Here is a 25,186-nt window from a genome sequence, read left to right as displayed (position 1 = left end):
ATGTAAAATTGGGCCGATGAAGTGGGCCCTAGCTTCAAATGCTTACGTCATCTGTTGTTTTGTCTGTCCTCAATCTACCCTCTCATAGCTCTCATAGCCATTTGTAATAGGGTAATACTGCAACAATATTGCAGAAGAATATTTTCTCTCTTAAATGGAGCAAGTACTTTTATGAAATCGATTACTTATTAAAAGTTTTCACAAGGGGGAATGCATCACAAGTGGAACTTACAATACCACATATAATTTGTTGCAATTCAAGATATGTGTGCCATTGCTGTATGTTGATATGACTTGGCATGAAATGAACAAGACAGCCATGATTTTTAATTACTAGCGAGAGTTGAAAATAAAACAAAGCTGACCAGGCATGTTGACTATCAATAATCAATTAGCTTAAGAAACTGTTATTATTGTTCGCCGTTGATTAGCATGTCACACCTAAATTAATTATATAATAACATCCAATGTCAAAAGCGAAGCCATTTCCATATGATGGCTTTGCCTATAATTGATTATCTAAACCTTCCACCCACAAAGAAGGCAATTGGAAAAACAAAGCGATAAAAAGACGAGAAGGGAAATGTGTTTTGACTAAGTTTTAGGTGGAAGACAATGGCTTGGTTTGCTAGTTCGGCTCACAATTCTCCTAAACAGTCTACAGCCATGAGTAGCAAAGTGACCAATATTTCAAGCGACAAGAAACATAAATCCACCAATTTAAATAAATTTTTCTTTTTCTTTTCCTGCCTGGAGAAAATTCTATCGGAAAATCCAGCAGTTAAGTTACAGCTGAACTAGGTAGCACTTCAGCATCTTTAGTCTACAATTTCAGCCGCAACAAGCCAACCCTAGTACAAAACCATGATTTGAGCATCCTATAAATTAACAACTCTTTCTAAAGCAGAGATTACAGGTTTTCACAGAGTTAAAATGATTGGTAAGCTTACAAATTCACTAAAAATACAAGATCCTGAATCCCATTCACAGAGCTTCCAAATGGACTCGGAGCTGCATACAGAAAGCTGAAGGCTACGTTCCTTTGCTAGCATATGCTGTGCTATTCCTCCAAACCACATATAGATAATCCCTTCTCATTGGGGACAAATAGATAAAGGTGGGAAATCATCTTTGTCTTTCAAGTTCAAGTTGTTCAACTGATGTGACTGTACAGCAATCCTACATGTCCAGAACACGAGAAAAGCTTCAGACAAACTCCCACATACGAACACTGCTGCTATAAAAAGTGTAGGATTCATAAAAAAGTCTCCTACCTATCCTTATCCACGCCCGATGCTTGTTTTGATGTTTGCATTGCTGCTGTGGGGATATTAAATCTTGAATCTTGAGTCAGAGCAAAATCTGGATTCTGGGGCCGGACACCTTCTGGTGAGGATCCCCCCCATTGTGGGTACCCAAATGGCCCATATTCTACAGCCCTCTCTGGGAGATGGATTAAACCATTTGCTCCAGGGTGAGAATTTCCCTCAGGGGAACCGGAGTTGCGAAGATCTGAACCAGCATACTTTGCATAAAACTGCACTTGTCCTAACTCACGGCTGCTTCTCTCAGATAAATTTGTGTCCAGGGCAGTTACGACATGAATATTGCTACAAGGAGACCACGGTGGTGCTTGCTGCCTTCCCCTAGCTGCCAAAGGTCGGTCCCTATAATGGTTCTGCAAGAACATAAGCACAGCGCTATCACATGATGAGTCCCAACTAAACAATTTTGTACCAAAAAAGAAAAAGAAAAGCAGAAAATGAAAAATATGGCAAGAAGATCAACCAAGCTGGTGCCACTCAAAGATGCCAAGTTGTCTACATAAAATCCAAAATTCTAATATCCCAAGGACAACAATGATCATACCATATTGGGAAAGTATGTTCCTGTCCCTCTAGCCTTTGGCATCTCTTCCATACCAAAGGATGTCCCAGTCAATACAGGTGGACTCATTGGGTACAACACTGGTCTGTGGATGATGCCATTGGCATTCATAGGGGAGAATGAATTCTGCCTGAACTGCATTGACTGCCTTGGTACCTCTCTTGAATTCTTGCCCTGGAAATGAGAGGGCGTTGTAGGAGATAGAGGAGCAGAGGCATTCAAGGCAGACTTGAACCACTGGCGACCATGATGCCAACTATTTAAAATACTCTCGTAATCTCCCCTGAGATCAGACAGAGAATTCGAAGCCTCGGAACTTCCACCAGTACCAACTAGCATCTGATAACTAGAATACCCAGGATGAAGGTCCTCCACAGACCAAGCAGCTGCACTCCAGAGTGCACGATTTTTCATACGTCCAGTAGGTGAAACAGCCTGAGGATTTGTTAAATAATCCTCATCCTGGTCAATGGTAACAGAGCCTTTGTCCTCACCAGGTTCGGGTGAAATCCCAGATGAGACTCTCTTGTCAGTAGAAACAGAGCTTTCAGGTAATTTCAAATATGGTTTTCCATCGTTCACTTCTCCATTTCCCCTGGCTGAGGAATGGAAAAAAAGATGAGGTGCAAATTGTGGCTTATGTGTGTGAGCAACAGTCTCCTCGGGAACAGGAGCAGAAGAAGACTTAATCACATCATCTGCTAACTTTAGATCTTGTAGTCTGGATGTTGCAAGGTCCTTTGCATCCCCAGAAAGACGAATCTCAGAAAGAGGGCTCCCATTAGGACCATTCCTCCTAGAACTCTGAGGCCCATTCAGAGTCATATCCGTCACTGATAACATGAAATCATGGATTCTAGGAGATAATGGTCGCTCATGAATCAATTTGAATGGCCCAGTTGTGCCACTTGAATCAGCAGATTCTGATTCATAAAACATTGGATCTTCATGATATGATTTAGCACCTGAAAAAAGGGTAGTATCAAGCCCATTATGTCCAGCCATTGGGATAGGATCTTGAACATCAGGCCTCCGTCCATTTCCATGCCTATCAAGGGTGTTACAGAAAAATTTGCTAAGTTCATCAGCTATCTTCTCCTCTGGCTGGGCAAGGATTTGTCCAAGTTTTTTAGCCCCATATGTGAAAGCACTCCTTATTCGGTAAGAATTGCCTGAACACAAGAAAGACCGGCTATTAGCATTAATAACGTGCCCAGCCTCTCAATAAATTCAATTTTCCATCAATCATTTATAAAGGTTAGTCATATGCCAACTTTTAAAAAATTGTCAAGCTATATTATTATTAATTAGCTGAACTTCTACTTTTATATGGCATGTTGATGCTTCACTTTTATATAATTCCACAAAGATATAATCCAATGAAACTAATTATTCGAAGTTTGTTTTCTAGTTATCCATCTCTAAATTCACAAAACAAATAGCAATATTATAGATGAAACTTAGTTCTGGGCTATTAACACAAAGGTCGCTGAAATAACTTTCAAGTATCCCTTCCAGAAAGTGAAGAAAATAATAAGAGGCAATATGTCCCAACAAGTGGGGAGAAAAAAAGAAGAAACAAAAGGTCCCATACCTTTGCTAATACTGCGCCCAAGGTTGTTATATTTTTTGAGTGGATCAACTATGTTAAGGTGCTTTGAGGAAAATGTTCGTGAATTGTTCTCAGTTCCCCTTGAAGGAACCGAGAACATTTCCACACAATCCCTAAGAAAATCATTACTACGCAACCGACCAGCCCCACCATTTCCAGGTGTGTCAACTGCAAATGAAGTCCAGAAAAGTCAATAGAGGATCTATAGAATAATGAAGCTCAAAAAAGCAAACAAAAAACTTGCTCACCTACAACATCTGGCAATGACGATAGGTTGACAGGGCCATTCAAACTGATGCAATAGTTGTCCCAATCAAATTTGCTAAAGTAATCCAAGAATTTATATAGAACCTAAAAATGGTTGAGCAATTAATAGGTTTCAATTTATGATTCTGTAACACATGATTTCAAATATCATTAGCACTCACCGCCAGAGGACCATTTAGTGATGAGTGAAAGAGATGGAAGATATATAGAACTAAAGTCTCCAAAGCATAAGTAGAAATCAAGCCATGATGAGCACCAAGAATACGACTTTCATAGTAACACCAAGCCTTGATCAATATAATACTGCGTTTGAAGATATGATTGTTACCAATCAACCGATCGACCTGCAAAATGTAATGCAAGCATGTCAATTCCAAAAGGATAACTGCATGGCCCATTATAGTTAAAAGGACTAAGAATAGAAAAAAAAATCCAAAACTCAAACCACGCATAATTTTTCTACTCTGACGGGGATATGAGCAACTAAATTTTGCAGAATTTTCAACGGAAAAAATAAACAAGGAAGAATATCCATTTGATCTGAGTTTATGGCATCATATGAGATGCCAGGCCAGATCATGTCAATTGCGGCCCAGCATAATAAATAGGCAATATAAGCTCCAAATCCACCAAATAAATTGTAATAGAGTAAGTCGTGCATTAATTACTAATTAGGGTCCCTACAATGTAATCGAATCTTTAATTCATTTCCCTCCTCGGTCTTTTAACTGATTACTATAAGTAAAAGGAGTATATCAACATAATTACATGACAGATAACCCTTTCAAAAGCCTGTGCTAAGCTAATTATGAATAATATTCTCGTTTTACACTAGCAAAATTTCTAGAGATTTATTTCAATAAATACATAATAATTCCCATCATTCCAACAAATTCACTAGAAGAGAATAGTTCTTCTTGAAATCCCTGATAAATTCCCTAGTAGAGAATAGTACAACTATAATTTAAAACGAGACTAAAATTAATGGCTGCATCAGGTAAGTGATCTTTCATCATATGTTGATGAAACTGAGGGTTGGTTAAAAAAGGCAACACCAGCAAACAAATAAAAAGGTAAATCGTTCAGACAGCTACTAAAATTTACTAAGTAGCAGAAGATTGGCCTTAGTTTACATATACATATGTACTTCAAATAGGCTACCTGCTCAAGAAAGCATAGTGTACAAAGCCCTCCCAGTTGATTGAAAGAAATATCGACCACAATGTTTTGTACCAGACATTTTACAAGTTTAACCTGCCAGAAAGAAACTCAAGATATTTAAACTCCAAATAAAACGCTATTGAAAGGGCCATTAAATCTCATATATCAATACAATCTCCACGAGTGAGTGAAATGCATGGACATCCTATCTTAAGCTTCTAATAGACCAGCATTAGATCCCAGAAAACAGGGCAGCAGAATGTTGCAGATTTAAGCTTGAACAAAGAAACAGTGAGAATATATATAGGACATCTCCATGACTATATCATGCTTGTGCTGCCATAAGTAATTGCCCCATTTGCAGCTTTCTAAAGCATTTATGATTTAACAAATGTCATCTGTGTAATGCAGTCTTATGATGAGATGCATAAAAGAAAGAAGTTCCAGAGAAAATCCATTCATGACATACAAAAAACTTGGATAAATTCAGATCAGTCCGCAGTAATATATTAATTAGCATGATCAGACCTCTAAAGAAAATATTATCCTGCAAAGAGATAAATGAAAAACCCACAAAAATCCATTACACTCATCTAGAAGGATATTCCAAACTTCAAATTTTACTAATTCAATGTGAAGCCCACAGGAAATCGTTCAAGACATTTATTCTTATTCTGAATGATAATCACAATCCAAGAAAAGTATCATTACACTAGTTCGTTTCTAGAAATTAATCATGATTCATAAAACCAATGATGTTTCTAACTAATTTTCCCGTCTTATATCCTGTTTTGACTTAATACACCCCATCCATAAGTGAGGTGCGGTGCGCCTAGGAAGGGTAGAGTTATCAACCATCTTAAATTCCAATCCAACCATAAATCATGTTTTTTGATAATATTCTACAAACAGCCGCATAGACCATATCAAAATCTGCCCATTCAAACTCGGCTGACCTTCATCTTACTAGCATCACCTATCAATCATTAGATCCATACGTTCACATACACATGCACAAGCACACAGATATATACATTCTATTTTCATTTCTTACCATTAACATCATGCTGATAGGAAAAGGAGCAGGAGCGGGGCCAACAGAGCAAGATAAGCATAAAGACTTCGAATAATATATGATAACAATTAAAAGTCCAAGATTTCATTTATCTGCCAATAAAAAAAATGAACAAAAGAAATATAACAGACAGCAGTTTCTTATTTTATGGAAATTAACAAATAAGCTCACTCATATAAGGTATAACAAACAATTGGCCTAAAGGCAAAAAAAAACCTCAGCCCGGATTAATTGCACGTCCTTTACAATAAACTCAGCAGCCCGGTTATGAACTTCTCTTTCAAGGACAGAACAAACATCATTGGCCAGAGCCTCGTCAACATTAAACCACCCAAAGGCTGTCAAATCTATATCTCCATCCGGGAGATATGTTTTCAACGGAACTGACCCAAAGGGAAATACCTATGAAAAACAAGGGTTAATATAATCTGCATTTATCTAAAACTGTCTATGTCATAATAAATATCAAGACCAAATGCAAACTGTTGGGGTTCATTATCACAACCAATTTGAAATTACACACACAACCACGAGAAAGAATAATTACATAAATAGATATCTGACACACTCTAAAACACAAATCCCATTGTTAACCACTCATTTCATTCGACTGCATCTGAAGGGGAAATAAATACATACAACAATTGTACCCGCGAAAAATGCTCAAGCTTCAATCTACATTATAACTATGGGATAGAACCTTGTCAAAGCAATACTCCGGAAAACCATACTGAGGAATGATACTTCAAAAAAGTAAAGAACTTACCTAGTACCTATCTTCTTGTATTCAACAATACAAAGGAAATCATAAAGATGCGGACATTAATATTCACTTTCAGCAGCAAAGAATAAAAGAACTGGAAATATTAACCACCCATCCCTTTGCCCTCCACATTTAGATCTTCCCTTAAGCCAGGGGAGGTGAACTTCTTTATAACTTCCTTGACATGTGAACCATAGCCCTGTGGTTGAGATGCTTCATGCAACCTACGGCTCACATGTTCAAGTCACAGAAACAGCTCCATCATGCAAAGGTGTCCGACTGTCGGCCTATGTCCCCGATCCTTGTGAACAGTAACTATTTTTTTTTTACCTTTATCGTCGCTTCATGATCTCAAATAGCAGCTTTTCTAAACCAGTGTCCAATAATGGAAGTGTATGATTGAAAAGTAGAAGCATTCATTAGGAAATATAGTATATGTGTCTCCTTCACTAAGTACTCCAAGTCTCCAATACCTTTTTCGAGTTAGACAATCTCTCCTTCCTGCATGATGGCTCATACTCACTTAATTTTGTGGTACAAGAGACCATGCTTACCAAATATACTTATGAATAATTATTTTCCTGCTGCCTAAGCCTAAACATGTAAGAAATATCACTCACACAAAAATACTTAAAAGTAATAAGAATTACAACAGCGATACCATATTTCGTCAAATGCCAATTAAGGCCATAATCATCTGCTACTACTGCATCCTTCATATTCTGCCACACATAATAATCTTACACCACTAAAGAATAAACAGCATCTCATAACTTATTCCGATGATGTGGAATCACAATAGATTCCACCCCAGCAGAGTAAACCATGGATAGTGCCAACTGGCAATCTTTCCGCAATCACCAGAGTGCAGTATTCCATGATCATAATTCACATGGTATACAACCCAAAACTCCAAGTACTTCTATTAATTGTCGGTCATAAATGCATGATCTTGCTAATGACATACTACAGCTGTATTTCACCACACTTAAACGTTAAAACACAAGTTGCACAGCTTCAGACATCCAGTTTAAGGTAGCAATAAACTGTCCATCGTAATAACATTACTAGCTTATAACATAGCATATTTCTGCTCATAACACATCACATTTATGTAAATTGCATCACAAATACAGAACCTCAACTTCTGAACTATGCTTTATCATCACAAAGAAGTTATAGGTTCATGCGCATGTCATGCAAATTCTCACCTCGCAACCAAGGCAATTCTGTAAAAGCCTCTGCACATAATCAATGACAGCCTTTCTCCTCTCTTCGGAGTCAGTAGTCCGCTGGACCCGTGCGATGATCCTCTCCACCACTTGCTCTGCTTTTTGCCAGTACTCCACACCAATCGGCGTTTGATTGCACAGTGACGGCTTCTCTGCTAACACAGCACCGTTTGTTTCAGGCGACCGATCTCGAGGATCGCCCATGAAAGTACACAACTCCTCCCAAACCCGACAAAAAAAAAACAACGATTTGACACAAACACAAAGAAATTCCAAGGAACGTTCCGTCAAGTCAGAACAAGTACAAAACCATCGCCTGTAGAATTTCACGGTGAATGAGAAACGGAGGATCAAAATTCTGCAAGTGTTCTTGATCTAATTAAGAAATTTTGATTTTGAAGTGAAAGGGTCTGTTTGGGTAAAAACAGTTTCCGCCAAATGTATACCAATCAAACAACAAGTCAGATTGAAATTTGGGAACAAAAAATTAAATAAAAAATATGATGGTTTTTAAGGAGGAAACGCAGTACGGCGGTTGGTTTTGTTTGCTTGTTTTTCCCCTTTTTCTTCTCAAACAAAAAACCGCAAATATGTGTGTATCTAATTCTCTATATTCCATTTTCCCCCTGTTATTTCCTTCTTTTTCACTTTTAAGCTTTTTACTATAACTGTGCTTATTTCTTCCATTTTTACATGCGTCATCCGTAGTCGTTCGTCACTTTTGTTGCCGTTTCGGCCGAGCATTACCTCTTTAAGAAGCAAATAATTCCCACGTATGGCCTATTTTACCCTGCCCACCTATGATTAGCTTGAGAGGCTCGGTTGATGATGGTATGTTTTGTACTTTTGTTCCCATAATTGGATGCGATAAATACTATTTTAATCATATAATATATCATTGTTTTCTTTTTGTTATGAAGGTGTTTGTAATCTTTAGTGCAAATTAATCCGGATACATTGAATTTATTGAGTCAATACGTAAAAAATTTGTTGGGAAATAATTAATCTCAACATAATGAGAGATATACGCTTTATATAAAAAAAAATTAATGAGATCATTAATGGATAAGAATGATAATATCAATAAAAAAATACATGTTTATCTATATTAATATAGTAAAATTCAGAAAATATTCTTCAAATAAATTATGGTATAGGTGATATTTTGTTTTGGTAGGGTACATGAATATTTATATTGAAAGGGCATTTGCGTGTGTAACAAGAAAAAATTAAGGTGTTTTAAGTATTCAACTTTTTGGTTTTTTCGATGATATGAACGTATTTAAGAAATTATCGTTATATAAGACCATAATGAAAATACAATTTTTTATTTTTCATCTAAATGAATACGAGATTGAGATTTTTTACCAACGCGTGATTGATTTCTAAGATTGTTTCCGACTCGGATCTTTTACTGGTTAGTCGACAGTAAATAAGTCTAAATTGGTGTGCAAATAGTCACTCCCTATTATAAATGATGGTGACTAAAATGCGTAATAAAGAAATTAAATCAAATACGGTATTGGGCTTAGAATGGTAAACAATCAGACCATACTAAGAGGTTCGACCCACTAGAATGGACAGGACACTGAGCTTGGGCTAGGGCCATTGAAAAGGATAGTCGCTGTGGGCCCTGGCATGATGCGATCGACAAGCATTCCCCGATGTTTGCAGTGAATCGCGTCGTATTTTTGCCGATGTTCATTGAAGCAGCCAGCCACGCACGAGATACAAACAAACCTAGATTGGAAGAAAAACCTAGATGCAGATATAAACCAAACCATATATATAGAAAGGAAAGAGCAATTAATATAAAACCATAACATACAATATTCGTTCTCCAATTAGGATTCGTCAACCGATCGACCTACGACACAAAACAAAACTGCTATATATATACTGTTGTCCTTGGAAAACAAACAGACAGACACCCATATCTTGCTAGCTAGTTCAAGCTTTTCCTGTCCATCGTCCTTCAAGATGGGAAAGATTCAGAGATTGCTCTGCTTAAAACCAAACCATGAGATTGAGACCAACAAAAGCATTCAGCAGAAGCCGGTCGCAGTCGTCCCGGTAGAGGAGGATGGGTTTTTAAGGGTTTATGTTGGCGAAGAAGAGCATAAACTGTATGTTGTTCCAGTGGCATGCTTACGCTCCAGGATGTTTCAAGCTCTGCTCGGACAATTTGAGATGGAAACTTCGCCAGCGATTGATAAGCCAATCGAGTTGCCATGTTCGCCTCAGATGTTTGAATGGATACTCAAGCTAGCTAGTCAATGTTGATCACAAGACAAGATTACTGGAGCATGGAGAAAATTGAAGGAACCCTTTGCCTTCTTTAATTTTAAGGTATTTGATTGTAATTCCAATAATGATTATGAATCTTAATTCATAAATCATAATTAGGAATTTAAAACCTACGAACAGTTGTGGGTTGATGAAAAGAAGTTTTAATTTCTTTGGTTAAGCCGTCGAGGTTTCTCTTGAATTGGATTTTTTGAAAATGGGCCGGCGTGCTTGGGTGTTGGCCAGTTGAGTTGCTTTAGCCTTTACTTTGGTTTGGGCTTATAAATTTGGGTCCACATTGTATTAGCCCATATCACCCTGGGCTTAGTGGCTTACCTCTCAACAAGACAAGAATAAGTTTCCGCTTTTAGCTAATATACATTAATTACCAAGACTTATCAGTTCACCGTTGGATGGTTCTATTGGGGTTAAGTCAACAATCAGATACTAATCTAAGGAAGACAAGTATACGCGCTAACATAACAATATTACCCAAAAATAAAAAACAAAAAAAATTGACCGAGAGTCAATGCTTCCTCCTTGCGGGAGATCAAAAAAGTCCAGAGTGTGAGGATTCAGCCCCACGATTGACAGAAGAGAACTGTACATAGACGGTAGAGATAGGGTCGAGATTGGGCGATAATCTCCAAAACCAGATACTGCCATAAGATTCATGTATCAATTGAAATCTTTCTCGGGAGTTCCTCCGACCTAGTCAACTCCAATTCAGAGAGGGATGCATTTGGTGGCCGATTCAAACATGGTGACCAGGAATCGAGGGCTTGGTTTTTGGCAATTTTTTGTGGGGATGGTAGAGTGAAGTGGAGGATATGTTTGTGGGATGATAGATGGGGAGATGGTAAATGCTGCGGCCATGCACACTGTTGTTAACTCTGTTCAGGCGTTAGGCAGGGGTTTTGACGTGAATTCGGACACGAGGTTGCTTTATTGTAAGGGAATCGCAGGGTCTAGAATTGTTGAGGTCGATGAGGAACAAACTAGGGATCTCTTTTTGTATGATGATTTTGTGTTGAGTAATGTTTCAAAGGATATCAAGAACTCTCTTGAATCGATCGGCAGAAGGAGCTCTGGTATTTGCATATTCAACGAGGTATTCTTTTTTTTAGTTGCGAGCTTGGTTTTTGTTTTAAAATTTTCATGGTTTTGGTCTGTAATTTCCTTAATTGCTCTGTGTAATTGATACGAGCATATTGGAAAACTGTCCAACGGTAGTAATTTCTCAATATTATAGGAATCGTACTGGAACAGATGTTATAGAGTTATTGACAAATTTCGCTATGTTTTTGTTACAGAAGGATCCATTACAAGATTCACATAATTGAAACATGAGTTATCTCAATAAGTTAGTACAATATCGTATCTACCATGATTGCGAATCTTCTTTTCTTTTTCCTTTTTTTGTTTTGTTTGATGAGGTATGTTTTTCATTACTACTACTATTAGTCTGAGAGAGGACCCGAACTAGGGATGGCAACGGGTCGGGTACCCTTCCAATTAGTGAATACCAAAACCGTTTCCATTTAAGTTACTCAATACCAAAACCGTTCCAAAACCGTTTAAAAAACCATTTAAATTTCCAAAACCGGAACCGTTCCATAACCGTTTACCATCGGGTACCCGTTTACCGTCTAATTTTTAATATTTTTATTTTTCTATAAATGTATAACTCAATTTTTTTAAAAAATAATATGACTTATCATGTTGTTATAATTTGAATGTAATATCTATATAATTATATTATTTTATTTTATTTAATATGTTTGAATGTAATATATCTTTATATAAATGATTTATAATGTTATTACTATAATATACTTTTTTAATTAAACGGTTCGGGTACCTTAAACCCGACATCAAAAACCAAACCCGACCCTAAATCATAACGGGTTTGAAAATCAAAACCAAAACCGTTTCCAAACCCTATAGGATCGGTTTTCGGATTTTAAATGGATCGGGTACCCTATGGATAGTGCTAGGGTCGGTTTTTTTTGCCATCCCTAACCCGAACGAGTAGGCTACCAGTAGGCCATATATATAGTTTGTTGAAGTGCATGTAGGTAAGCTATTTATTTGCAATTGAATCATCAATGATTATCCCTTTTGCAATCTATCATGTCTACCAGTCTCAATGTAGTTGTGTTTTGGGCTTACTTGGTTATAAGATGAGCTTGAGTGTGCATGAAAAAGAATTGATGAAGTTTCAATGAATGCAATTCTTGATGGGCAATTTTTGTGCTAAAAAGTTGAGGCGGCTAAACTGAGTTTAAGTTAAAATGATGGATAGGTCCAGAGGGTCAGTTAAGCACGTGAAGGTGCTCAACCATGCCCTCATTCAGCTCCTTCTATATAGAGCTTTAATCATTTAGTCGAGCCTCTAAGCTTGATTTGTTTATTTCCTTGTATAATGGATATCGGAAATGGCATTAATGAAGATTTAATCTGTTTTTCTAAGATTGGTACAGATGGATTGATTACCATATTAAGTAGGCAACTCGACATTTAAGAATGCACAATAGAATTAGTCTTTTCTCAATTTAAGTGCATCACATTGTGTGTTCAAATGTTCTAAATCAAATGAAATTCTTCCTAATGTATTTTTTATAATGGGCGACGCAGATGGTGGAGTATTTTAATCAAATCGCTAATTTATCAGGAGGTTTTCCTCTCGGTAGCTTCAATTCTGCATTTAGCTTCACTGGCTCAAAGCACATTGACGCTGCGACAGTGAAGGCCCTTTCAGTGGACGGGTTTTATATTCCCCTTGCCAAGGTCGAGCTTAAAAGATCTCTAGTATTACGAGAAAATGTTAAGCAGGCTGTTCCAACCAGTTGGGATCCTCCATCCTTGGCAACGTATGGATCTCTAAATTATTTAATGTTTGCACATCTCTGTAAATTGCCTCTCATTCTTCAAAAACTTTTTTGACAGCTTTATTGAATATTTTGGGACACACGTTATCACCTCTGTAACTATTGGTGGTAAGGATGTGATATATGTAAAACAGCACCAGTCATCACCTTTGTCAACCATGGAGATGAAAAACTATGTTCAGGAAATCGGAAATCGGAGGTTCTCTGACACAGGAAGACTTGCGAGTTCAGGTCAAATGAAATTCAAGGATAAGGCTAGTTCCACAATGTTTCTTGGGTTTTTTTTTTATTTATAAATTTCTATCTTCCTTCCACAATTTTCCTTGTATTTGTGATTATTACTGACAAAGTGTATTTAACTATGCTCTACTTTTTAACTTTTGTAGGGTGCTGATTCTGGCTTATTCAACGGCCAAGAAATATACCCTCAGCCCACAAGTGCATCATTTCCTACTGGAAAAGAAGTATGTGAAGGCTTTTAACTTTTGTTTATAGTTTCCATTCTGTTTAACTGTTTTATGCGAATTAGTGCTTGTTTGAAATTTTAATGCTCATGTTGAGTTCAATATCTCCATCTTGACCTTAAATCCCACACATCTTCAAAATGTAACGATGAAGCATGTTAGGGGTCTTTTGCTGGTTGTTTCGGTCTTGAGTTTTAACATTTTGTGGTTACTATGGAATTCCAAGTTCTAAATTTTCGACTTTTCCATGCACAAATGATTCCACAGTTTACATTTTTTGTCAGGATGCTTAAGCTTGAGATGGCTGTCAAATTATATTTTTGGGAAACATTTTCAGTTTAATGAGAACATGGCAGGGAGTCCTGGATTCCTGCTTTTGCTACTTACATATTGCAACAGCAATTTTATTTTTAATTGACAATGAGACCATTTTATGCAATTCTCATCATCAAGCTGGATTGTGCATATAGTTCAATAAATTAGTCTGGTTCATTTCAGAGTTTTCATTTAACTCTCAATGACACAGGATGTTACAGTCATTTTCCGGAGGAGGGGAGGAGATGATCTTGAGCCGAATCACACCCAGTGGGCAAGAACGGTCAGGTCCTCACCAGATGTAATTGAGATGACTTTCATCCCTGTCACATCTCTCCTTGATGGGTTACCTGGGAAGGAGCACCTGACTCGTGCTATTAGCTTATATCTTGAACGTAAGACAATTTCATTGTCGATGGTTTTAGTAATTTTCCCTGTTACATGTGATAATACGTAAGTGCCCCTCCTTAGTGATAATGGAAAATTTTATTTTCTGATGCACAGACAAACCTCAAATTGAAGAACTGAGATACTTTCTGGAGTTCCAGGTCCCTCGGGTATGGGCTCCGGTACAGGACAAGATTCCTGGTCACCAGAGGAAAGAACCTGTTTGCCCGTCCTTGCAATTCAGCATGATGGGGCAAAAGCTCTATGTCAGCCAAGAGCAGGTACATATTTCTTGCTGCATAATACCTTTTCAAATTTTATCCTCTAGTTTTTAGACTTGTCTTGACAAGTGAAACCTCGAAGTTTGCAATTTGCCAATTTTGTTTCCAAATGATTGAGAACAGTCCACCCCTGAAACACTCCTCTCATCCAAAGAACCTGTCCCATCTTGGTACAAATCAATGTGATGATGATGTAATAAATTTCTTAGATGGATTTTTTTGTATTTTTTTGAAATGCATGGCCTCAATCTGTCCTGCTGCAGTTATGTTTGACCACTTTTTAGAATGAATGATTCGTGGTTTGAAGTATGGCCATTTGATGCAAGTAATGACATGATCTCTTTGATTTCAATTGTGTAAAATCACCATTATTTTGGATGCTCTGGAAACGTTTAGTATTACGAGTCGACAGAAGAATTGGTAGCATCTGAGGCAGCAATCAAACGTATTTGATAAGATTTTACTTTTATTTGCTATGTGTACATCCAGAGATCGGTGAATTCTTACCTTTTAACATTCCTTGCTTGTACATGCAGATATCAGTTGGACGTAAGCCTGTAACAGGGTTGCGATTGTGTCTAGAAGGAAGCAGGCAGAATCGATTAAGCATTCGTCTCCAGCACTTATCATCTCTTCCGAATATCCTTCGACCATATTGGGATGCTCATGTGGCAATCGGTGCTCCTAAATGGCAGGGTCCTGAAGAGCAAGATAGCCGATGGTTTGAGCCAGTGAAATGGAAGAACTTTTCTCATGTGAGCACTGCACCAATCGAGAACCCTGAAACCTTTATAGGAGACCTCTCTGGTGTTTTCATAGTCACTGGAGTTCAGCTTGGAGTTTGGGACTTTGGATCTAGAAATGTCCTATACATGAAGCTTTTGTATTCTAGACTACCTGGCTGCACAATACGAAGATCTTTGTGGGACCATTCCGCAAATGAAAAGACAAAAAAAGTAGTTGGTAGTGTAGCAACAGCCAACCGTGGTGACTCAAGTTCAGGTTCAAGAGAAAGTAACGCAGGCAACAAGTTTGCCAAGTTTGTTGATATGTCTGAGATGAGCAAAGGACCACCAGATCTACCAGGTCATTGGTTAATCACTGGTGGAAAGCTCGGTGTGCAAAAAGGCAAAATTGTTTTAAGAGTGAAATATTCCTTGCTAAATTATTAGATCCAGTGGTGTTTTGTTAGTTAATGTGCAATGCAGTGGTAGCTTTCAGTAGAGGTGGTGTTTTTTGATGCAAATGCCCTTATGATACCCCTGCAGTTTGATGAACCGAGTTGGAGGGGAATGGGTATGTGGTTTTATTCTGGAATTACTTCAATTTTGTTGGTAAACTATTCTCTGAGAACTCTGTAGAAAGCTTTTATTTTGTTCTCCAAGTGATGAAGGCCTTTAGTGCTTCCCTCTCACATAAGATTGTTTATATATAAATACAAGTTAATGTGAGATAGAATTCGTTTTGTTTTCTTCGTCTTCCCTGACATCCCCTGCACCACCCACATTGGTTATCTAACACCAGGTTGGAGACAGTAAATGACCTTTAAAACAACCATTCATCAATCATTTAGTTGCAACTATAGGCCCATCAAAAGGCCAGTGAGCTGGACATTGCCAAATGGGCCCCCCGTGGTATCAAAAATCAGTCAAAATTCTAATGAGCTTGACATATAGCGGAGGACTGGACGGCCTGTTAAACTCAGAATGGTTCTGTAGAGTTGAATGCTTTTTTGTCCTTGATATGGAATCCTGTTGAACTCTGAATAGTAATTAGCATGAGGAGGATAAGTAAATTCGTGGGTTCCACATGTCTTATAAGATACACATAAAATTTTGTACGTACAATCTAACCGTTGGGATAACTAGAATATCAATTGCTTTTTCGGATCGCTATCATAAATTATAGTTTTTGTATAATATATAGGCCTATTCGTAGCAGATGGGACACGTAATACCAAACTTAATTAGTAGCAGCAGCATTGCCATTAATTAGAGAGCTCAATATGACTAATGATAGGGCCAAAAATTAATGAGACGGCCCAACAGCCAACTAGTAACCAACTCAATTCACTCCATGATTTTTGCCACCCCTCCTTCCGCTATGCTTTCTCTATAAATTGCAAACTTGAGACCGGTTTGATTCATTCATCTCAAACACAGAGTAGAGTATTACTCATAAACAGTCAAAGCAAGTCAGTAGTGTTTTGAACAAATGGGTTGCATTAAGATCGTCTCCCTGCTCCTTGTATGCATGCTGGTGGCTGCACCTGTCACGACAGATGCAGCGATCACTTGCGGCACGGTGGCAAGCCTACTGCAACCATGTATCAGCTACCTTCAGGGTAGGGGGCCTCTGCCACCTGCTTGCTGCAACGGAGTGAAGTCTCTTAACGCAAAGGCTACTACCACACCAGATCGCCAAGCTGCTTGCAATTGCTTGAAGGCTGCTTCACAAGGCGTTAATGGTGGTCTTGCCGCAGGTCTCCCTGGTAAGTGTGGTGTCAACATTCCTTACAAGATCAGCCCCTCCATTGACTGCTCCAAGATCCGGTGAATTATCACCTCAGCATCATCGGAAAGGAAGTGAGGAATATTTTAGAATTACGTTTTAAGGTATTTAGAATAAGATTGGAGTCTCCCATCTGAGAGCGAGCCTCCCCTGTTTTGGGTCTGTGTTTTGTCTATGCAATGTAATGGGGGTCTAATGTATGGATGAATGTATTAAAAACTATATATAATCTAATGCGAGTTGTTATATAATTACCTCTGTTGTATTCATTCCCTTTAGCCGATTCAACTGTAATCAATTTTCTGGACAAACAATACAGAACAGTTGAAATCATTCTTCCAAGAAAGCAGAGGACTTCTTGTTCTAAAACAAATTTGACACAAAACAAGATGATTCAAGCCGAACTCTCTGTATAAGTCTGACCATGGCCCAGCCCATTCTAGAATAGGAATGAAAGATCAATCTTGCAATCACTCGAACATATTGCGGTGAAGCTTCTTTTTTTCTTTTTTTTTTTGGCACTTAGAACTCACACACATACAAATATACACAACTATGTAGCGCGCAAGATTCATTCCAGGCACCGTGGGTAAACAAAAAGACACGAATAATTAGTCAGTTGAGCTGAACGCTAGCGTTATTACAGTGGGGCTTGCGGTCTTTGCATGATCTGAGATTCAACATTGAACATTCACAAGTATGGCCGAGGCAAAGATGGTAAGATGCAGTTAGCCCGTAAAATGTAAATAAAATGATTACTAGCATCTTTAAGTGTGGAAAAGTCCACAGGAATTTCTGACATGTATATGATTGTGATTTTATGTTTGCACTAGAGAAGACAAAATTTCTCCGCCTTCATCTGTAGCCGGTCTTAAACCCGAATAAAGGAGGAGGGTAAAATTTTGCCAAACATATAAACATGAATCCAAATGACCAGAGAAGACAAAATTCTCAGTAGCAATGCCTCATCAAGAACTGACACCATCACTGCAACCACTGTGTAGAATCCTCGTGTGTTATGTACATCAACTACCTACGAAATTTAGCACCCAGTGGGACAATTAAGGAAGTAGTTGTAGGTTGATTCATTTCATTGAATGTTTATGCACCCATGGTCTCGTTTTGTTGTGAATTCACTGAATTGTCATAGTTTTCTGCTTGAGAGCAATAGCATTTAAGTCTCAACTGTAATTGGCACAGCTTGAAAAATGAAAAAGAAAGAATTTAAGACCCAGCATTCAATTGAGCCCTACATTATTTGACACCTTGCAAGTCCTACCTACATTGTTTCCGGACGCTGTACACTTTTTTTTTTTAAATAACTACAACACATCATACAAATTTGATACTTAGACAAACCTATGCATATACAAAATTTTTATCATACAAGTTGTATCTAAGTCTAACACGTGGTTACAAAAAAGTAACACAAATATAGTACTTCAAGTTCAAGTGAGAATCGAACTCATGACCTCTCTAATCGGATATTGTACACACACCCCTACTAGATCTATATAAACACCCCAAAAACCTCATAATCTTAAAGAGTCAAGATTGGTTTCATGGAATCCATGGTTGATTAAGTAAGGCTCCCATTGAAGATGTCAAATCTATTAATGTAGCGGAATAAAACCTCATAGCACAAAAAAAGTCAACTAGAAGACCAATTAGGTTTGGACGTGTGTCACAAAATGGGCGGTCTAATAAGTGAGAGCATTATAGCAATCCCATTATTTACGCATAAGATCGGTCAATAAGATCGATGTTTCTGATTTGGTGTCAAAAATTGACAGATAGTTATTAGGGGATTACTAATCACATAAATCGTGGGAACAATTGAGAATCAAGAAAAGAATCATACTATAAAAGTGAAAATGTAACACAAGATAGGGGATGATTCTTTGATTGCAAAAATACTCACCTTCTAAGATAAAAGACTAACTTGAGCGTCGAATCATCTACGGGAATCGTTGGACCTACTAACCTGTTCTGTGGCCTGTTTTTGGTTTGAAGTGGAAGCACACATGCCGACATAGGTAAGAAATTCCACACCACAAAGTCAATAAACATAATGATACGCATCTAACGCACGCAGTTATGTGTATTAGTGTATTACTATTATGTGATGCACTCCGGTCTTACGACTTGCCAGTCTAAACATGGGCTTTGAGAATGCTTCTACTCCGAAGATGGGCTTTGGCCCACTTTCTCATGTTTCTCTGGACTCCGTCTGAAATAGTAGTGGACCGGAGTTTAAATTATCAACTAATGGGCTGCAAGGCCCGTCTCGATAGAGAGCCGAACCAACAGCGTTGGATGAATCAATAAGCTCAATAAAGCATTAACGTAGACCTTCTAGCCCACCTTTTTATTTTTCACCTAGGATGCCATTCTCTCTTCCCTGAAAAATGCAAGCGGAGAAGCAGCAGCAGCCGCCATGGAAGATCAAAGTCCATGGGAAAGCCAAGAACTACCGTTTCAGATTCGAAGCTGAGAGAGTCGTGCCTGCTTGGATGTTTCACCGATTTTCCATTCTGGTAAGGCTACGCAATTTTATACTCAAAGTGAAATCCGAATATGGAACTTCAACTCCGGTCCAAGAACGGAAGACATTCAGATCCAAATTTTCCAGAGCTGCTAAGAAATTGAGGTCCGGAGGAACCGACAGAGAGAAGAAAACTTGTGCTCCGATTCCGAACAAAGTCCTGGATTTCCAAAACTCGGAAAATGAGATCCCCGTGAATCGATTCACTAGGTTTGCTGGCAAGGTATGATTCAACAGCTTCCGGAAATTGTCTACACTATTATTGTTATTATTCTCAGATTTAATTCGTATGCATAAATCGTGACAGAGCATTTGTTTGTTGCAGGAACCAATCTCAATCTGCAGTGCGGTGGTGGCCGTTGGAGTTCTTGCTTTTCTCTCTCAATCGATCCCGGAGAAAATCAAGGGGAATTATTATCCATGGCTCACTCAGTAATTTTACAATGTAAGTGGAGTCTATATGTTCAAAAATTGAATGCGCATTGACATGTAATATTTTCTTCCACTAGTGTCTTTATCAGGTTGTTGGTTGGATTAAACAAACAATAATGCATCTGAGGATTAAAGCCAAAATTAAAAATAAGAACGTTAGTAGTTGGCTGGCAATGGTTAAATAGACATAACGGAGACAGGTGTTCACAATCTTGGCCCGTAGACCTAATCCAATTCATTATTGTTGGATATATGTATATATATATTTGAAATAGGGAGGGGATTTGAACTTTAATCACCATAGTCATACACACTATCTTTATCATTTTAACTAGTGATTCGGGGGTGTAGATACACATATACTTTTACATCGTGATGTATTATGAGTGAATTAAAGGTCTATGAGAATATGATGTGAGTTGTGGTTACATGGGCCGAGAACTCAAATGGGCAATGGGTTCCAAGTTAGATTCCTCCTCCCATCCAGCCCATTTGTGGACTAAGCCCACTGTGAAAAAGAAGCTTTAAATGATGATCGGGAAGGCAATTGCGCTTTAACAAATAACAACACAGCTCCCTTTCTTTGACATGAGGAGAATATGCGTTTTTCTTCCTATTTATTCACAATCCCTGGCTTGTGGGCCTAATTTTTGTTGATTAAAAAATGCAAAACGCAGACTCTTGTTTGGGCTGAACTGGGCCCAAGCATGAACCGACGAAGAGATCGGAGAATTATATGGGCCCAAATGACGAGAAATTCCTCCACGCGTAACCTCGAGCGTGGATACTGTTCATGAACAGAAAGGTCTTCAGTGGGTCCCACAGTAAGCTTTAGATGATGACACTTGGGCGGTTGACCACACCGTCACTCGGGAATCCAACGGCAGTGATTAACAGTCAAAGATCCATTTTGATAGGGTTCTTTGACCACCATCAGAATGGCAGTTCCGATAATAAAAGAACACAAGGAGGGTAAAAAATGAGACAAGGAATGAGATTTATTTTTATTAATTAATAATTAGAGCCTTTTTAAATAGGGTTTGATCAGTGCTGAATGGGAATGGGACCCATTACCTCTTTCAGGGCAAATGCAATGGTGAAGTGGTATTGGACCAACAAAGATGTTGTCTTTTGCTGATGTGGCTGTATTGTAAAATGTGTTTTGCTTATGTGGCTGTATTGGGATAAGTGTTTTGCTGATGTGGATGTATTGATATTTGATATTTTGGTGTAGTTTTGTTGTGGATAATATGGAGGAATGGAATGTTGTTGGGTTGGGTGGAAAGATAAAGTGTGTGGGAAGAAAAAGTGTATAGAAATTTGTGTTTTGCTGATGTGACTGTATTAGAATACGTGTTTGACTTGACTTTTTGTGTAATAGAGGTGGGACCAGGCCAACAAAAATGTTGGCCCAGCAACCTAAATCCCATTGCATTTGCCCTCAGTCTCAATTTGGTCATATTTTAAATAGGTCCCTGTAGACTTTTCTCTCTCAGAAATCTCTCCCTGTTACTTCAATATTCGATAAGCTCTTTTTTATTTATCCCCTAATTTACTCCTTGAGGGTTTTTTTATTTCATTAACCAAATCGAAAGCTGCGTGCCTGTTTCTTCTTCGCCATTTCTGGAGACCATTGATCGTTCACTGCAGCTGCCTTTTTCTCCAGGTTTGATTTGCACTCGTAATTCTTTCTTTTTTTTATGTAACTTTTTTATTTAATTTTATGGTAAAAATAAATTGTGAAATTGAGGGTAATCTACGCGAAAATTTGAAGTTCAATGAGAAAATCATGGATGTGTTTACGGCGTTGTTCTTGTTGTTGCTGTGTTATAGCTTTCACGGAAAATTTCGCGGATGGGGATATTTATTGAAGGTGATCGTTTGGTGTATAATTGTGTTATGTCTGTCAGTTTGGATCTGGTTTTTTATTTTTTTAATTATTTTTGTTGGATGCGGACCGATTTAGTTGCCGATTCTTCGATCTTTTGCTTTATTTAAAGGTCATTATGCATTTAAATTTTTTGATTCTTTACTTGATTGGATTTGATTCCAGTAGGGAATATTTTTCGTATCTGGAATTTTACGATATTTGGGCAGCCATGTTAGTCATAAAGTGGAACCTTTTCATTTTTTGATACCTCTTAATTATTCAAAAGGTTGATTGGAAAGAGTCTGCTACTTGAAGCTTTTTTTTTTTTTTTGCTCATAAGTCATAAGCAAATAGTGGTTACTTGAAACACTTTTGAGTTTCTACTTGCCAGTCAAATAAAATATTAATAATAATTACTTTGATACAATTGAAGTTGGTCTTGCTAGCATGGATGTTAACTCAGGTTTCCTGGTGAATACATTGCTGCAACCTGATATTTTTAATCAATTCATTAGCTTTTAGCAGGAGTAGAAGAGTATGGCTTCCTTTTTTAGCCCTCCACAAGGAGGGATTTGTTTTATGTATTTGGCATTAACAATGTTCTATGACCCCGTTAATGTTGAAGCCCCTGCTGATACGTGGTCTTCCTGATTTTTCTACACAGCAACGAATAGCCTCTCATTACAGAATTAAAGTTTGAAGGAAGGATGGGTTGTTTCACTGTTTTGAAGAGTAAGAAAAAGAAGCCTGATCGATCGGTTAGCATTACAAGAGTCAGTCCTAAAGAGTATTCACCAACTACATTGCCTGTGCCACAAGTCCCGACTCGGTCACTGCAGTCTGCACCTCCTAGTTTTAGGACTAGAGTGAAACCAGTTCAACCAGTTAATAGCATCACCAACAGTAGAGCACGGGCATTATCAGCACCATCAACCCTTGATGCAGCTGAGCAGGATGCTCTTTCTTCAGCTGATTATGATGAACAGGAGGATTCAAAGAGCCGAGCTGGACGCTCACAAAGTGCACAACCTCTTCCTCTTCCCTCACCTCAGGTTTCTGGTGCACTGAAGGCTTCAGGAAGCTTTAAAGTAGGGAATGCTAGTGGGCCTCTCTTTGCTTCAGGACCTTTGCCGCTGCCTCCTTCAGGGGCACTCAGAAACTTTTCATATGAAGAAGTCACTTCTGCTTGCCTTAATTTCTCTTCTGATCGTTGCATGTCAGAAGGTCTTTCTTCCATAATGTATAGGGCTTCATTTGGGGATGACCCTTCATGCTCAAAGAAGTTTGAAGCCACTGTTACTCGTCTTCATCCATCCACTCAGGTACGTAGTTACCCTCATTTGAATGTGGTAGATTGTTAAAGCTCTGATTAATTTTCGTGGTATATCATTGTTCTGGTGTATTTATGCCACAGTATCTTATATTTGAAACTATAAACATTTTTACATATTCTTTTAGTTTGCTTTTCAGGGTCTGAAGGAATTCATAAATGAAGTGAACACTCTTGCGTCTTTGCAACATCCAAATCTATGTAAATTGCTTGGTTATCATGCACGCGAAGGTTCGGAACAAAGATTTTTGGTTTATGAAAGGCTCTTTCATGGAAGCTTGGACCGGCTTCTTTATGGGAGAGCTGATGGCCCTCCCATTGATTGGAATACAAGAATGAAAATTGCATTGTGTGCTGCACAAGGTCTTACTTTCTTGCATGAGGAAGGCCCTTTCCAGGTGATTAGGGTTTAATCTAATCATCCTTTGGGATAAAAATGTAAACTTGTGCATGTTACCTCAGTCGTTTACTTCTGTTTTGTATAACTGAAATACTCGTCTATGTTCACTGAGACCATTCTTTATTTACAGGCTATGTACAATGAATTTTCTACTGTCAACGTACAGATTGACAAAGACTTTAGTGCGAAGCTTTCAGGATATGGCTGTGTTGGTCACATTCCTGAAACGGAGATTAACAGTTCAGTTGTAAGTTCTTTTACTGTGTATGGTGATGTCATTTTTCAAAGCTAGCTAACCCCTATTTCTATTACCTTTAAACTGTGTTTTTTGGTGTGTAAACCTCAACTTCTTTACATTTGTTTGGTTCACCAGTTTCAATTGGCTCTCATTTGATCTAATTTGTTACAGGCAGTGGCCAATCTATCAGTGGAGACATTGGAGAGAGGCTTGCTTACTCCAAAGAGTAATGTATGGAGTTTTGGAATTGTTCTTCTTGAACTACTCACTGGGCGAAAAAATCTTGATAGTCGCCGTCCCAAGGAAGAGAGAAACTTAGTTAAGTGGAGCCGCCCTTTTCTAGCCGATGATTGTCGATTATCACTTATCATGGATCCTCTGCTAAAAGGCCGTTTTCCTCCCAAAGCGGCTCGGAAAGTGGCTGACATTGCTCTAAGATGTCTTCAGAATGACCCATTAGAAAGACCAACCATGAGAATTGTTGTCGAGAATGTCAAATTCACACAGGACGTCAAATATTCCTGTCGCTTTCCTCTTCAGGAGCCAGCTGCAATTTCAGGAAAACAGATGTCAAGATCCCCAAGTCTTAATGGTATCATAACCCCAGCTCCAAGGTTAAGCTCCTCTCCATCCCTTCCATCTGGACCTCGGGCATCCGTTTCTACTGCAAAGCTGCATGCTTTGCCCCTGGCTCTCCCACCTCGTGCTTGTTCCTCCACCCTTGCTTTGGAGGAGCTTGATAGGCAGGAGTCTCGGAAATCAGCATCATCTTTGCCCCTGGCTCTCCCACCTCGTGCTTGTTCCTCCACCCTTGCTTTGGAGGAGCTTGATAGGCAGGAGTCTCGGAAATCAGCATCATCGACTGTTCGAAGAGCCAGTGTTGAAGGATTTTGATTGTTTTTGTGCATTCTCCTTTTTGGTGGGTTTTGATTCTTCACAATTATATAGAAGATAAAGATGGGTGGTTCTTCCACCTTTGGCATCCCTCTAGGTGATTGGATGGAGCCTGGAGGATGCTGTTTTTGTAGATAAAGTGCAAGCCTAATTTTGACTGGATTCAATTAGTTCACAAAAATCCATGCTTGTGCTATATCTTACCAGTATCCTGCAATGTGACGACAGATGCCTGACATCAAAATACCCGAAATGTATGTATTATCTTAATATGGATCATGCGATACCCAAACTGACGTAATGAAGCCATGCCTGGGAGCTAATTTTGCAAAATGAATATGAATA

The 25,186-nt window shown here is 38.4% G+C and overlaps 5 protein-coding genes across 8 annotated transcripts; 4 read left to right on the top strand and 1 right to left on the bottom strand.

The window, feature by feature from the left end:
- Positions 1 to 719: 719 nt before the first annotated feature.
- Positions 720 to 8,556, bottom strand: LOC119995106. Of its 3 annotated transcripts, XM_038841486.1 has the most exons (9): positions 7,977 to 8,556; positions 6,219 to 6,404; positions 4,928 to 5,020; positions 3,928 to 4,110; positions 3,748 to 3,850; positions 3,482 to 3,667; positions 1,870 to 3,059; positions 1,275 to 1,678; positions 720 to 1,179 (listed from the first exon to the last, which is right to left on the bottom strand). In XM_038841486.1, the coding sequence occupies exons 1-9, from the start codon at positions 8,199 to 8,201 to the stop codon at positions 1,095 to 1,097; spliced, it is 2,655 nt and encodes an 884-aa protein (XP_038697414.1). In that variant the 5' UTR covers positions 8,202 to 8,556; the 3' UTR covers positions 720 to 1,094. The 3 variants fall into 3 exon arrangements, with proteins under 3 accessions (XP_038697414.1, XP_038697415.1, XP_038697416.1); XM_038841487.1 differs by lacking the exon at positions 6,219 to 6,404; XM_038841488.1 differs by lacking the exons at positions 6,219 to 6,404; positions 7,977 to 8,556 and adding an exon at positions 5,982 to 6,182.
- A 2,233-nt stretch (positions 8,557 to 10,789) lies between these two features.
- Positions 10,790 to 16,079, top strand: LOC119995216 (MACPF domain-containing protein CAD1-like). Its single transcript, XM_038841647.1, has 7 exons — positions 10,790 to 11,394; positions 12,921 to 13,156; positions 13,233 to 13,428; positions 13,561 to 13,638; positions 14,165 to 14,348; positions 14,458 to 14,621; positions 15,158 to 16,079. The coding sequence occupies exons 1-7, from the start codon at positions 11,125 to 11,127 to the stop codon at positions 15,791 to 15,793; spliced, it is 1,764 nt and encodes a 587-aa protein (XP_038697575.1). The 5' UTR covers positions 10,790 to 11,124; the 3' UTR covers positions 15,794 to 16,079.
- Positions 16,080 to 16,759: 680 nt separating this feature from the next.
- Positions 16,760 to 17,386, top strand: LOC119995186 (non-specific lipid-transfer protein 1-like). Its single transcript, XM_038841606.1, has one exon. It carries the CDS (start codon positions 16,836 to 16,838, stop codon positions 17,175 to 17,177), a length of 342 nt encoding a protein of 113 aa, XP_038697534.1. The 5' UTR covers positions 16,760 to 16,835; the 3' UTR covers positions 17,178 to 17,386.
- Positions 17,387 to 19,492: 2,106 nt separating this feature from the next.
- LOC119995160 lies at positions 19,493 to 20,323 on the top strand. Its single transcript, XM_038841564.1, has 2 exons — positions 19,493 to 19,900; positions 20,003 to 20,323. Exons 1-2 carry the CDS (start codon positions 19,541 to 19,543, stop codon positions 20,111 to 20,113), a joined length of 471 nt encoding a protein of 156 aa, XP_038697492.1. The 5' UTR covers positions 19,493 to 19,540; the 3' UTR covers positions 20,114 to 20,323.
- Positions 20,324 to 21,555: 1,232 nt separating this feature from the next.
- LOC119991350 (probable serine/threonine-protein kinase PBL11) lies at positions 21,556 to 25,050 on the top strand. 2 transcript variants are annotated; one of them, XM_038837724.1, is made up of 5 exons: positions 21,556 to 21,775; positions 22,644 to 23,301; positions 23,450 to 23,707; positions 23,840 to 23,956; positions 24,119 to 25,050. In XM_038837724.1, the coding sequence occupies exons 2-5, from the start codon at positions 22,687 to 22,689 to the stop codon at positions 24,839 to 24,841; spliced, it is 1,713 nt and encodes a 570-aa protein (XP_038693652.1). In that variant the 5' UTR covers positions 21,556 to 21,775; positions 22,644 to 22,686; the 3' UTR covers positions 24,842 to 25,050. The 2 variants fall into 2 exon arrangements, with proteins under 2 accessions (XP_038693652.1, XP_038693644.1); XM_038837716.1 differs by having other exon boundaries at positions 23,438 to 23,707.
- The last annotated feature ends 136 nt before the right edge of the window (positions 25,051 to 25,186 follow it).

This window comes from Tripterygium wilfordii, chromosome 3 (assembly GCF_013401445.1).
Source record: "Tripterygium wilfordii isolate XIE 37 chromosome 3, ASM1340144v1, whole genome shotgun sequence".
Lineage (NCBI taxonomy): Eukaryota > Viridiplantae > Streptophyta > Magnoliopsida > Celastrales > Celastraceae > Tripterygium > Tripterygium wilfordii.
This window is presented reverse-complemented; position numbering and strand designations above follow the sequence as displayed.

Excerpts from the sequence above, each read along its gene's own strand:
- LOC119995106 (XM_038841486.1), bottom strand. The coding sequence starts at position 8,201 with ATGGGCGATCCTCGAGATCGGTCGCCTGAAACAAACGGTGCTGTGTTA. Across the intron at positions 3,668-3,747 it reads GTCATTGCCAGATGTTGTAG|TTGACACACCTGGAAATGGT; the intron begins GTGAGCAAGTTT and ends CTTCATTTGCAG. Across the intron at positions 1,679-1,869 it reads GAACATACTTTCCCAATATG|AACCATTATAGGGACCGACC; the intron begins GTATGATCATTG and ends ATGTTCTTGCAG.
- LOC119995216 (XM_038841647.1), top strand. The coding sequence starts at position 11,125 with ATGATAGATGGGGAGATGGTAAATGCTGCGGCCATGCACACTGTTGTT. Across the intron at positions 11,395-12,920 it reads GTATTTGCATATTCAACGAG|ATGGTGGAGTATTTTAATCA; the intron begins GTATTCTTTTTT and ends TGGGCGACGCAG. Across the intron at positions 13,157-13,232 it reads GATCCTCCATCCTTGGCAAC|CTTTATTGAATATTTTGGGA; the intron begins GTATGGATCTCT and ends CTTTTTTGACAG.
- LOC119995186 (XM_038841606.1), top strand. The coding sequence starts at position 16,836 with ATGGGTTGCATTAAGATCGTCTCCCTGCTCCTTGTATGCATGCTGGTG.
- LOC119995160 (XM_038841564.1), top strand. The coding sequence starts at position 19,541 with ATGCAAGCGGAGAAGCAGCAGCAGCCGCCATGGAAGATCAAAGTCCAT. Across the intron at positions 19,901-20,002 it reads TCACTAGGTTTGCTGGCAAG|GAACCAATCTCAATCTGCAG; the intron begins GTATGATTCAAC and ends TGTTTGTTGCAG.
- LOC119991350 (XM_038837716.1), top strand. The coding sequence starts at position 22,687 with ATGGGTTGTTTCACTGTTTTGAAGAGTAAGAAAAAGAAGCCTGATCGA. Across the intron at positions 23,302-23,437 it reads GTCTTCATCCATCCACTCAG|TTTGCTTTTCAGGGTCTGAA; the intron begins GTACGTAGTTAC and ends ATATTCTTTTAG. Across the intron at positions 23,708-23,839 it reads ATGAGGAAGGCCCTTTCCAG|GCTATGTACAATGAATTTTC; the intron begins GTGATTAGGGTT and ends CTTTATTTACAG.